The 12,997-nt window shown below is 36.3% G+C and overlaps 1 protein-coding gene across 1 annotated transcript in view; it reads left to right on the top strand.

The window, feature by feature from the left end:
- Positions 1-12,977, top strand: part of LOC131439440 (uncharacterized) — a 43,542-nt gene extending 30,565 nt beyond the window's left edge. Inside the window, exons 6-7 of the mRNA XM_058610440.1 lie at positions 7,819-7,923; positions 12,553-12,977. Of these exons, the coding sequence (XP_058466423.1) occupies positions 7,819-7,923; positions 12,553-12,735 (288 nt within the window). The 3' untranslated portion in view covers positions 12,736-12,977. The remainder of the gene's footprint in view (positions 1-7,818; positions 7,924-12,552) is intronic.
- Positions 12,978-12,997: the final 20 nt, after the last annotated feature.

Consider the following 12,997-nt stretch of genomic DNA (forward strand, 5'->3'; position numbering starts at 1 on the left):
ACTCTTCAAATTCGCATAAAAAACCGCATAACTCTGAAACTTCGCATAAAAAAAACCGCATAACTCTGAAAATTCGCATAAAGAAGTCGCATAAAAAACCGTATAAAAAAGACCTTAGTGTACTTGTATATGAGCATCATATATGAAATATCCCGATTTGCCAACACATCTCGAACAGGTACATCAGGTGGTCTATTTCGGGCCCTGAGGGAGTCCTTCAGTAAAGACCTGGCATCAGTATACTCCACGCACGTCCACAAGACACATTCTACAGGTTGAGATGCATGTAGAAGATTGATGTGCTTGAACACAATCTAGAGGACTTGCCTTTTGAACTGTAGAAAAGAAAAATTGAATTGTGTTTCAGTTTCGTATTTTTGATGCACAGAATTCGCGTGATTCCGATTTGTCATGCAAATAAAATGTTGAGAGTTGGTTTCGTAGAGTCAATAACATTTGCTACCTTTGCTCATGAACTATACTTATGCTAGGTACTAATATTAGATCTGAAAGTATAATAGAAATCAGCTAGACTTCATAACTGTTGATTAAACTAATGAGCAATTATTTACCTTAAAATTGCTGTGATGAATACCGTAGACGGATCAAAAAAGGATTTCGTCTATGCAGTTTGTTCTAGGGTTTTCAACAGACGCCATATTGAGTTTGCATCCGAGTACAAAATGAACATATGGTTGACATAATGAATTCAAGTAACTAAGTGACACAAAAAAATGTCACAACAGTAATGATTCTGACATACGGTCCATTTCATATTCAATCATGATCCGATGGTTGTTGAGAACATCACGTAAACTTCAATCACAAAGCCATTTTTGGAATCTACGTGATTTTTTACATAAGATCAGACCCTGTCAGCTTCGAGCGAAGTCAATCTTCAGTTCAGCAACGCCATCGCACGGCATCACATTCAACATATCATGTCAATTGTATGGGTGCGCAACCCTGCTATTTTGGCGCGCACGAATTTGACATTTTTCTCCCCTACTTCTATGTATAAGATTCGATGCGGGCTCGCCTGGGGGCGACATGCTCGCAAAAAAGGATGTTGCCAATGATTTGTTCGGGAAATGTGAGAGCTGGATATCTTGTTAATATGATGTCTTTGATAAGATTAACCTGTGGTTTTTTTAGTGCAGTGTCAGCGTTCTGAAAATGAATTTCACTCTATGTAGAATGCTCTAGTTGAGTGAAATAGTTACCCATGTGTTACTTAATATGGATTTAGTGTGTTTATTGACACAATCATGGACAGGGAATAAAGAGCATAAATAATGTGATCTGATGAAATATTTCTTAGCAACTCCGAAAAATTCAGCTAGTGAATCAGCAAAATAGCATAGAAATTAAATGGCTGAAAAAAAAACACCAGCAACCGACAGCATCGTGGGAAACAAACCGGCTGATAAAACCGGTATAGTTTACATATAAATTTAAAATCAAAATCAAAATCGCAATTCTCTTTTCTTTGTAGTAGGAATTGCAATTTAAATAATTTCCCGCAAATATTCAAATTACACTTTAAGGACTGACTGTTCACCATTGTCAAAACCGAATTTTTGAACCTGGAAATTTAAGTAGATTTTATGTCGTTTGGTCAATTCACATAAACCTTATGTGATGATTCTTTTCATTTTCGGGAATGTTCGCATAACATTCATTATCGTCACGTAATATATTCAATTTGACATTAAAAACTATTTACGTGATTTTTCAAGTAAATCGAACGTGAATTTTTATTTGAGTGTACACTCAGAAAAATCCTCACTTCAACGCTACGTGAAAACTTATGTGATTTTTATCCATAGAACTTTTCTTGTAATACTCATGTGAAGTATAGATAGCACAGAATGAACTCATGAACTCTTAGTCCACATTTGTATCACGTAATATCTACGTAACTTTTTTCGTAGATTCTATAGAATACTTTTGTGAAATTTATACAAAGTTCATTTAAATTGTGCTGTAAAATTTATTTCATCTGAACTTACTTTTTACCAGAATTTTACTTAATAGTCAAATTATTTTAATGTAATTGTTGAAATTTTTACTTTTAAATTCGTTTCTGTTGAATCACTGGTGAAAAATATCAAAAATACAGAATGCATTGTCCTAAATCCTTTCTACGAAGCAGCTAAACTGAAGCAAACGTTGTTCCCTTTAAGGTGACCGTGAACAGAAGCCAAGGAAAATAAATGTAAAAGTATTGGTGAAACAATACTTTTTCATATAGTAATAGTATTTGTGAGTAGAGAGGAATGAAATATATATTTGTGTGCTGAAAGGAATACAGGTGCAAGAACAAAATGTAAACATTGAAACTATTCAAATCACCTAGCAGAACAGAGTAGACTTATCTTGTCTTCATGCTCATTATGGAGTTAACAAATTGCAATCATGCGACCAAAAGAATGTAATGATTGTGCCAAAGAAGATAGTTTACTGTTTGCCTTCGCTTGGTTCTTGGCATTTTTCTTATATTACATAGTAAAAAGGAAGTTGTTACAATATATTTTTAAACAGCAACCTTCCTCTGACATTTTACATATGAAGCTCCCGTATTCAAAAAATACAAACCAGGAAAGCAACCTCACCCAGAAGACATTCAAGTGGCACTTGACGAGGGGGCTTGATGACAAATCGGCTATTTGCTCTGAAAAGATTTATCATGCAAATTTGAAGATATAATTTCATATATTGACGAAAATATTTTAAAAACTTTACCTATTGATACCAAATTATTGGATCCAGTACAGTTTCTAAATTCCGTGTATTGTTTTGAACCGGCACTTCTGGCAGTTCTTCCACTGTTTGAACTGATGGGTCCCGCACAAGGGTGCGAAAATTTGACATTTTTTTAAACTGTCCTCAAACATAAGACAGGCACTGCCAATGATACGCGCAGTATACGTTCAACAGTAGCCAATACGCAAAAACACGAGAGCTTGGCGCAATCATGAGAGCCACGACACACGACAGCAATATTGAGAGCAGTTAATTTTGTCGCACTCTCTCCCAGTAGTCAAAGCCACAGCGTTCGCTTTGTGGTAGTGTACGTACATACTTGATAAGTAGCTGCTATGTTCATTTTCGGCCACCGGTTTCGAGAATGTCACGAACCCAAAATGTCATGACATTTTCATAACTAGACTGTCATATCCGCTGTGACCGATTTGTGGCGATAAATTAAGTACGAACGGCGTGGTTTTCATTACCGGTTCAATTTCAGTTTTGAAAAAAATCAATCACAAAGTTTGTTCATGCAGATGTTTCAAAAATATTACAACTATTTACTGAAATTTCATACACGAAGTATCAGGTGCGCAGTTTTTGCCTTTCTAGTATGACGCAAAGGCAAGAAATCTCACAGCAAAAACAATAGAGTTTGCACTCCTGTTACTTCTACAACGTGGTTTAATTGTTTGATCGAAAATGTGCATTGGAGTAAATCAACTAACTGGGAAAAGAACAAAATTATCCGAACTGCAAAAATGAACCCACCATCCAAGTTCTTGAAATCAAAGCATTTACTTTGCTTTTCACACTGAACCGCTCCCTTTCAACGGGAGTGCAGAGAAACACAACACGTAAGGATACAGAAAAAAAGTAAAAACCGTCTGCAATGGGATGAAAGACGTTCTTGTGCATGCCCCCCTACAGCTCATGAGAATCGACATAAAACGAGTTTCAAAGTTGAACCTTGTTGGCGACTGTCTCTCGAAAGTTGTTGAATTTGGAAGGAGCGACTGTTTATTGTGGCTAGCCATTTTCAGATTGAAAGGAGTAGCTGTTGATGAGAGCAAACGGCGACATTCACGAGAGAAAATGTCATGAGACCTATGACATTTTTCATCAGCTACTTCACGGCGAGGTACAATCGGCGACTGTTGTTATTTGTGCGGTTTGACTGTCTGATGTTCCGTGTCATTCTCCAGTACCTTTCGCAACCCTGGTCCCGCACATACTCACTACCCAAAACACACTCTATCAACGTATTCCATATATTTTTCTATTGATTTTCGCGCTGCTTTCCTCTTCTTAGATGGACGAGGCATTTTGAAAGAATTGCAATACTTGAATTGTTTGTTTTTTTTTGCATCCCATAGCGACGGTAAATAAGACAACAGGGTTGCGGATAACTTGGAGAGGAAGCAATGTTTGAAATAGAAATAAGGGAAATGTTTTCGTTTTTTTTATAAATATTGAAATTTTAGATGGTGACGTACGAAAGTAATTTTGATCCGTAATTCTAACTATATCAACATTTTCAATTAATTGAAAATAATGCCATTTTTAGTGCATTGCAAGGTTTTTTTCTCTAATTATGTAGGGCATCACTGCCAATATAAAAGGGTGGTATTACCAATACTAAAGCAGACCGGCAAACTTTTTATCGTGGATTTTGGTAAAATTTTCAAAACCAGAAATGTGAGTTATTCAAAGGTTTCATAATAAAATGTTTAGATCAGAGGATAAGTTTACCGGTGAAGAACAACTCAAAAGTGTTTCATAAAGCTTACTTATGTCACAGAGCTATAAATAGCAGTTGAAATCTTGAGGTGAGTGAAAAATAATAACATTCTAAGAAGAAACCTTCTAATGAAGGTCCGAAAAAGTTTTGCACAAATCATTCTTCAGAGTTGATAGTTTATCGTTAACATATATCAATACGATGAGTGATTATGTCACCAAATTGCAGTAGCAATTCTACGCAACATGTTTACTCCTACGCGTAGAAAAAATGTGTTTCATGGTTTGTTTACATCAAGAGTAGGGCAAAATAGCGGAAGGTGGAGTGGGAGGTAGGTAGGTGGTTTCTTGGTTGCCATTTGTGGCTCGCTTCCATGGTCACCTTAAGGAATGCATTCAGCTGGAATTAGTAGTTCAAAATGTGATTGATTTTGGAATCTACGTGTTTTTTCACATAAGGTTAACGTGTGGATTTTTTCTAGTGTACAATTCTATTTAGCACAACGTTGCCAGGTATACTGATTTCTCGGTATTTATAATTTTGACCTCTATACCGCAATACAGATATGTATTCCCAAAATACCGATATTTCACGGATCATACAGATAAATACCGATTCCTGTTTTTTTTTCGATTTTTGGACAATATTTTGTGATAAAACTTCACCGGATTGACAGTCAATCCGGTAAAGCTCCCACCACACCATCGAAAGTATTGTCAATACCAGGTGCGCAAGGTTGAAATATCGTTTTTTCATCAAAAATAATCGAGTATTCAAGAACGATGGTGAAATATTTTGTATTCTAAGTATGGGCTCTTGCTTCCAGTACATTTTGTCCATCGCTTTGGCAATTGATGGATACCACCTCAAAAGAAATTTGCACTATTCAATGACATTTATTCATCAAGCCAATTTTGTAAATCCTTAAAAGTTTGGAAGTGTTGCTCAGCCAGTACGTGTCCTATCGATGAAAAGAATAATTAGAAGGTGTCAGATCCGGTGAATATTGCGAGGGCGGTAGAAATTATCAATCAAGCATAGAAATTGTTTCTTAGACCACTTTGGCTGAATGTTAAGTACCGTTCCCATGCGTGTCTTCGAACCCGTTCTGGTCGTTTTTTTTTAGATAAATGCGTTGTTCCGATTGAGCATTTGTTGATGATAGCGGATGATATTAACTGTTTCATCGTGTTTAGGAAGCTCGCAGTACACTACTTCCTTTTGGATCCCACCACACACACACATAATATTTTTTTCGCCGAATAATTCGGTGTTGCACTGTCCTGGCATCATCTGTGATTTTTAGCGTTTCGAATTTTCGAAATATATCAATTTTTTGTCGTCAGTTGCAAATCGATGCATAAAACTCTATCTTTCGTAGCCTTAAAAAGGGAAATTGTGCAGCGAGTTTTTCATTCTTTCATCTGACCATTTATCAATCTTGATTTTTTTCTATATCTTTCAGGTGAATATCTATTGATATTCAACTGCTTGGCCTTCGTTTGTCGTATTTGTGTATCATTTTCGTCCAATAATGATTGTAGTTTATTATCATCTTAAAATATGTTCGTTCAATTCTCGCTTATTTTGTTAACACTGCTCTTTATTCGGCTCGAAATTCAACATGTTTAACAAGTAATAAAATTCTGTTCCTAGCGCGAAACCAAATAAACAAATATGACGTTTTGAAGAAGGGAAGTCAACCAGGTCTTCAGGTATAAAATATACTTAAAAAGTACTGTTATCAGTGAAAGTACATTTTTAGCTTGCGCACTACAATAATAAAGTCTCGTGTAAGGGCTAGCCTTGCCTCGAAATATCATACACTCTAATCCTAACTTGATTATTCGGTATTGAATATCGTACACTCTATATCGGAACTGAACCTAACACTACACTCGAAAAATAATCACATCATAGTTACGTGAAAAGTTATGTGAATATTTTCCACTCTACTTTTCACGTAATTTTTTAATGGACTGGCATTTAGCAATTTAATATTTAGTATTTAATGCGCAACTCCGTAATAGTTACGTGTTTTATAAATATAGTGCAGTGGGTTTTCATTTCACATTTTCTTTCTAGATAGACAATTGATATTTCAAATATTAAAAAATGCCACATACAATTGAACTGTATTTCACTTAATATTACGTGGCCTTGGCTATCATCTGATAGATCCTGCAAATCTGAAAAATTTTGTTGAAACAAAATCGCAATTGTTCGGTTTTTAGCCTTTGAATACATCATGATTTTAGTAAAGATTTTTCAAGTTTTGTTGAAACAAAATCGCAATTGTTTGGTTTTTAGCCTTTGAATAAATCATGATTTTAGTAAAGATTTTTCAAAAAATGTTTGAACTATTTACACTTTGACTCACAGGTCGTCATTTTTAAAATCGTTTTTTTTACACTGGAAATTCACGTAGATTGTTTGATATTTTGCGTAAATAGTATGTGATAGCATAAATAAAATAAACTTAGATTCCCCAGTGTAATAGTAATGTAGTTGAGCAACCCGTGACACCAAAAGCGCCGTCTGGTGTAAAATGGGTGCGTAAATGCTTCTAAAATGCCTGTACAAATTTTCCTGCGCATTTAACACAACCACAGTAGCTAATGGAATAAAGTACAACCATTTCTCACTAGAAGCGCTGTTAGTGTCTCCGTACAATGGGAAATCTATGTTTATTTGATTTATGGTGATAGTTATATTCATTTTTGGAGATGTTCGTATAACATTCATCTTCATCACGTAAAATATTCAATTTGACGTTTGAAACTTGTTTTCGTGATTTTTCAAGTAACTCGAACGTGAATATTTATTTGAGTGTACGATTCTTAGCTAAGTGATTGATACACTGTGCAATTCTTCCTCCATTTGATTTATTATAGCATTGTATCAATACTAGTGGTTTGTATTGAAATTTTGGTTGAATAAAAAAACTCATTCGAACAATTTCATTACCATTACCACAAAAAAAAGGTCACAGTTGTCTGTTGAGAAAAAACTTAGCTTCGATCTTGTCTTTAATTTTTTTATTTTTCATTTGGCTTCGGTGAAACGACTAACTCTGTAAAATTTTGTATAAAAGAAAAAGGGGAAGCGACCTGGTAATTTGAATCGAAACACCAGAAGCATCACAACAGTTTCTTGGTTTATATTATTTTATGCTCATCGTTCGATCACTTAAAACTTAATATAATATTATAGTCAATAACAATAATTGTAATAATCGTACCATAAAATATAAACACAGTTACTAGTGCAAAATATTCGGTCATAGATTGAATATTCATTAATGTGATTGTTTCACTAAATTCTAGATTCTCACGTCCACTATGTCGATAAAGTTGAACGACGAGGCGACGGACACTTCGTATACGATGTTTAAAAATAACTTCGGACTGCTCTTCTCGGATAACGACAAGGTATGTAACATTCCTTTTTTTGAATCGATAGATATTATTTTTTTAGGAAAAGTTAGGTGAACCGCAAAACTGTAATCAAGGAAAAAAAATTGAAGACAAATGTATTGTGGAGTATTTGAATGGTTCACTTTCTCAAAAAACAATTTTCCGATCAAAAGCCATGTTAAAAAAAGAAAAGTCGATTTTTGAGGTGCTCAAAATAAAAAAAAATAAACCCTTGAAAAATTTGCTCGTGCATTTCGAAAATCCGAACTACTCACACGCCAAGTTGACGTAACTGTTGAATGATCCATGCGTTTTTGTTTTGTACAAACCAAAAAAACCTTAAATGGCACATAATTTATTTCGATTTATTCACCTTTCGCCTTCGGCTCATAAGTGCTCAAAGCAGTTTAAATTGTTGAATCATTCAAATGTTGAATGATGCTATATCAACCGTCAATCATGTGATAAAAGGATGAAAGTTTTCGGAGAATGTTCGCCTACAAACAGAAGAACTGGAGGGAATTGAAGGCCGGAGGCTACACAAACACCGAAAAGAGTAACAAGTTGTTTGTAACGAAACCTCAACCTTTTCGTGTTGTCTGTAACCGCCCATCGAACTAGAAACCGTGCCGGACTCACGACATACAAGAAGGCAGTTACTCTAAATCGTGACGATAAGCAAAACAAGACGGCCAGAGGTTGATCGCGGAGGCTATACATGAGGACGCTAAGAAAGTTTAATAGTGTGAAACAGAATCATGAAACCTACGTCAAGAAAAACTCGAGTCCAGAACTTAGTGTCAGTAGGATCATAGTACTAGTCATGCAATGATTCTGTACGCTATGAATCGGCTGCGAAGTCTGTTGAAACAGGAAGGCCAAATTCCCCAAATGAATGTAATGCCAAGACTATGTTCTCTTAAAAGCGGCATTTACATCGCGTCCAGACCATCAATCAGAAAATGGTATGCCGCGAACAATGTCCAGGTGGTGCAGTAGTACATGAACCCAGGGTTGCCACATATACAGATTTATCTGCATTTTACAGATTTTTCAGATAAATTTGCGACCAAGATTCTGTATATGCAGATTACAGATTTTTGGCAAAAAATGCAGATTTGTACAGATTTTTGATAGCGTGGATTAAAAATTGAATGAAGATTAAGTTAAAATACATTAAATGATGGTATAGATTATTATATCAAAGCGAAAACATTATCCTGATTGTGTGTTAATTCTAAAAAGAGATCAGATTAAGTTTCGCTTTCAGATTGGATTTTGAAAGTTTTTCGTCAAATCATTATTTGGAAAGGCTCCAACGCAAAAACAACTTCCAGCGTTTTTTCAACTACAAAATCATAAAATTCAGACTAAGAAAAGTTTTGGTTTCTTTAAATTTGGGTTCTAAAGACTTTTTCATTCCGTTGTGCTTCGATTTCTTATCACTTCTATATACAGATTTTCAATACAGGTTTTTGAGCTCCCGATACAGATTTACAGATTTTTCTTCTGAAAAATGCAGATTTAAATGTGGCAACCCTGCATGAACCCTTACAAGACACCATTGCTCTGTTCAAAAGAGATATTCTTCGATCATTAAGCGGAACTTTAAGAAGACGCAAACGACCGTTGTCAGCGAGATACATTTCAAAGCGAAATAACGTTCAGCGACGAGAAAAATGACCAAAAAGGGTGTACAAAACTTGGACGAATTTGCATTATCGAAAAAGGAAGTTTGAGTGAATATATCTTTGAATTGAACTTTGAAACATGATTTAATTTTCTTTGAAAAATTTGACCGATTTACATATATTCTTGTGTGACAAATATTTGAACGTATTGTAAGGTACTATTGCGAAGTGCTAGAGGTCGAACGTCGAAATATAATGTTTGGTGTAACGAACAGTCGATCCTATCACTTGTAGTGTGTATAGGCCGATTAGTAACCTTCCACTTTCATAGTCCGATATTTCATGAATATTGATTCACGCCAAACGATGAAAAGCAAAACGAAATCTAGTATCGGTTTAATTCTATGTGCACCGTTAAATGGTAATGGTTAAGCATTTGTCAGAATTCATTAAAGTACTTACCTTCCCTAACAGTTATAGTCCTGGGGTGTCCTTTGCTGTATCAAGTATTCGTCTCCACAGAACTCGGTCCATGACTGCTCGTCGCCAGCCACTCAAGGCACGGATGCTTTGTAGTTCTCTTTCGTAATATTGAACAAAATACAAGAGCCTTGCCGTAGCTCTCTCCGAGGTTTGAAGGGACTCGAGAGCGTCCCAGATACTCGGACGTAATACATCACTCTATCCATCGTTGCTCTGTTTTGTTGCGAAAATGTGATCATTAGTGGTCCGGGCTCCATTAAATCCCGCTTGGTACGGCCCTAAGAATTCCTTAGCTATTGGCGATAGACGACGGCAAAGGATTTGTACATTTTAGAAGGCGTTCTGCAGTGTGATTGCGCAATAGTTGCAACAATCTAGCTTATCACCCTCATTGTAGATAGGACATACCACTCCTTCCATCAAATCCTGCGGTAGAATCTCCTTATCCCAAATCTTAGAAATCATCCAGTGTAGCGCGCTAGCCAGTGCATCTCCTCTATGTTTGAGCAGCTTACCTGGCAATTGGTCACTACCCGTGGCTTTGTTGTTCCTCAACTTGCCGATCCTTATCACAGGAGCTGGGAATCTGTCGTCGGCTGAGCGTGCACTTAGATTATTCCTGTGTCGTTATCTGTGTCTTGTTCATCGCCATTCAGATACTCGTCATAGTACTGCTTACACCTGTCGATCACCTTACTTTCGTTCGTGAGAAGGCTACCTCTGGTATCTCTGCACATTTCGGCTGTGGCGTGTAGCCTCTACGTGAGCGGTTCATTTTCTCATAGAACTTCAGTGTGTCATTTGCGCGGTACAGCGGTACAGCGATATTTGTCTTCCTGGGGGCGCTTTTTCCTACGGAAAACCGAGTTCTGTCTGTTCCGCGCCTGTCTGTATCGTTCCTCGGTCGCTCTCGTGCGGTGTTGCAGCATTCTCGCCCTTGTTGCATTCTTCTCTTCGACCAACTGCTGACATTCGCCGTCAATTCAGTCATTTTTGCGTTTCAATAACCTCGTACCTAGTACGATTGTGGATATCTTTGCAGGGAAGAAGGTACTTCGTACTACCATTCCTCGGGAGGATGCAAAGTTCACGTATAGCCGTTCTCATTTGTTGTCGCGTGCAGGGTTTCCAACCCGACATGCCTTACATTGCCTCGCGGCCTACCTGGGCGTTCATGTCGCCGAAGACGAGTTTTCATCCCGCCGTTGGCAGCTGTCGTAGGTTCGTTCCAGCTGTGCGTAAAATGCTTTCTTCTCGTCTTATGTTGGCAGTGCACGTTGATGATACAGTAATTGAAGAAGCGTCCCTTGATCTAAAATATGCACATCCTATCTTTGATTGGCTGCCACCCAATACGCGCTGGCGCATCTTGCCCAACAATACAAATCCTGTTCCTAAAACGCTAGTTGTGCCACAGCTCTGATAGAAGATAGCCGCTCGATGCCCACTTTTCCACACCAGCATTCGGTCGTATCCTGCATTCGGGAAGTCATTATAATTCGGTTCACACCAATTTGTGTAGATTGTTTGTTCCCGTTAGAGAAAGGTAGCGTCTTCAAAGTTTCGGATATTGGATATTTAAAAAAAATCCTAGAGAGAGGTCATAATATGCAAATAGTTTGAGGGGAAAACTGAAACATCACATAACTCTTAAACTCTTATTAAAAAATTAACTAGTTTTTGCTGATTATTAAAAAAATCCTATACAGTTTTAGAGAGGTCATAATATGCAAATAGTTTGAGGGGAAAACTGAAACATCACATAACTCCTAAACTCTTATTAAAAAATTAACTAGTTTTTGCTGATTATTGAAAAAAACCCTATACAGTTTTAGAGAGGTCATAATATGCAAATAGTTTGAGGGGAAAACTGAAACATCACATAACTCTTAAACTCTTATTAAAAAATTAACTAGTGGCCCTTATTACCGTTCTCACTTCCACTTTCACATTCACTTCACATACATGTCACTTCACTTGATTTTACCTATCACCAGTATAACGCATCGTGAAGTGATCACTGTGGTGGAAAAAAATATTTTTTTCAACAAAATATTGGTGGTGTGATGTTCATAATGGCATCAAGTTCATCCAAGTAAATACTTTTGTCTTTAAAGCGACTTCCGTAATAAGGACCTACATTCACTTCACTTGATTTCCACTGTGAAGTGATACTCATAATAAGGGTCACAGTCACTTCACTTGGTTTTCACCGTGTAGTGACACCGGTAATAAGGGCCAGTTTTTGCTGAAAAAAAAACAATCACAATAATTTACCGGTACCTTATATATAAAAAAAAACTTTGCTCAGTAAAATTATACGCAATAATTATCTTAATAACTTTATTATCCGATCAAATGAAAAGCTATAAAAGTTTCTTCAGCAAAGTTGCTCAAAATAAAATAAATAAAATAAAATAAATAAAATAAAATAAATTTTTCATTCAATATGACACATTTTTACGCTTTATTTCAATAACAATTCAATTAACTTTTAAAGACTAAAAACTATTTTCATTTTTTTTCGCAGAGCCCTTTAAGAATGGATCTCAAGTCGCTTCAGGTAAAATCTTACCGGCGCGCGCTGTTTCACGAGTATCCCGGTATACGGGTAAATCAGGTTCGATGGAATCCGAACGAAAAATCTCATCAGTACTACGCAATCGGCTATCAGGCTGGTTTCGTGAGAGTTCGAGCTTTTCGATTGCACTGAATATTTGGATTACGTCGGATGTGCTATGCTTTCACATAGAGAATAGAAATTAATATACATATTATGTATTCCTATCTTTAACTATATTTCCCGAAAAAACTATGTGATCGTACAATTAATTTCTTTGAAGCGTACAAGAAGCTGAGCAGAGTAATCAAATAGGTTACAAGAAAAGCATACACACTTACATTGTATATTGTATTAAACATTCACGCTAGTATCCGTAATTGGATGATTTTAATTTATTATATCATTAAAAAGG

The sequence above is a fragment of the Malaya genurostris genome, chromosome 3 (genome assembly GCF_030247185.1).
Source record: "Malaya genurostris strain Urasoe2022 chromosome 3, Malgen_1.1, whole genome shotgun sequence".
Taxonomy (NCBI): domain Eukaryota; kingdom Metazoa; phylum Arthropoda; class Insecta; order Diptera; family Culicidae; genus Malaya; species Malaya genurostris.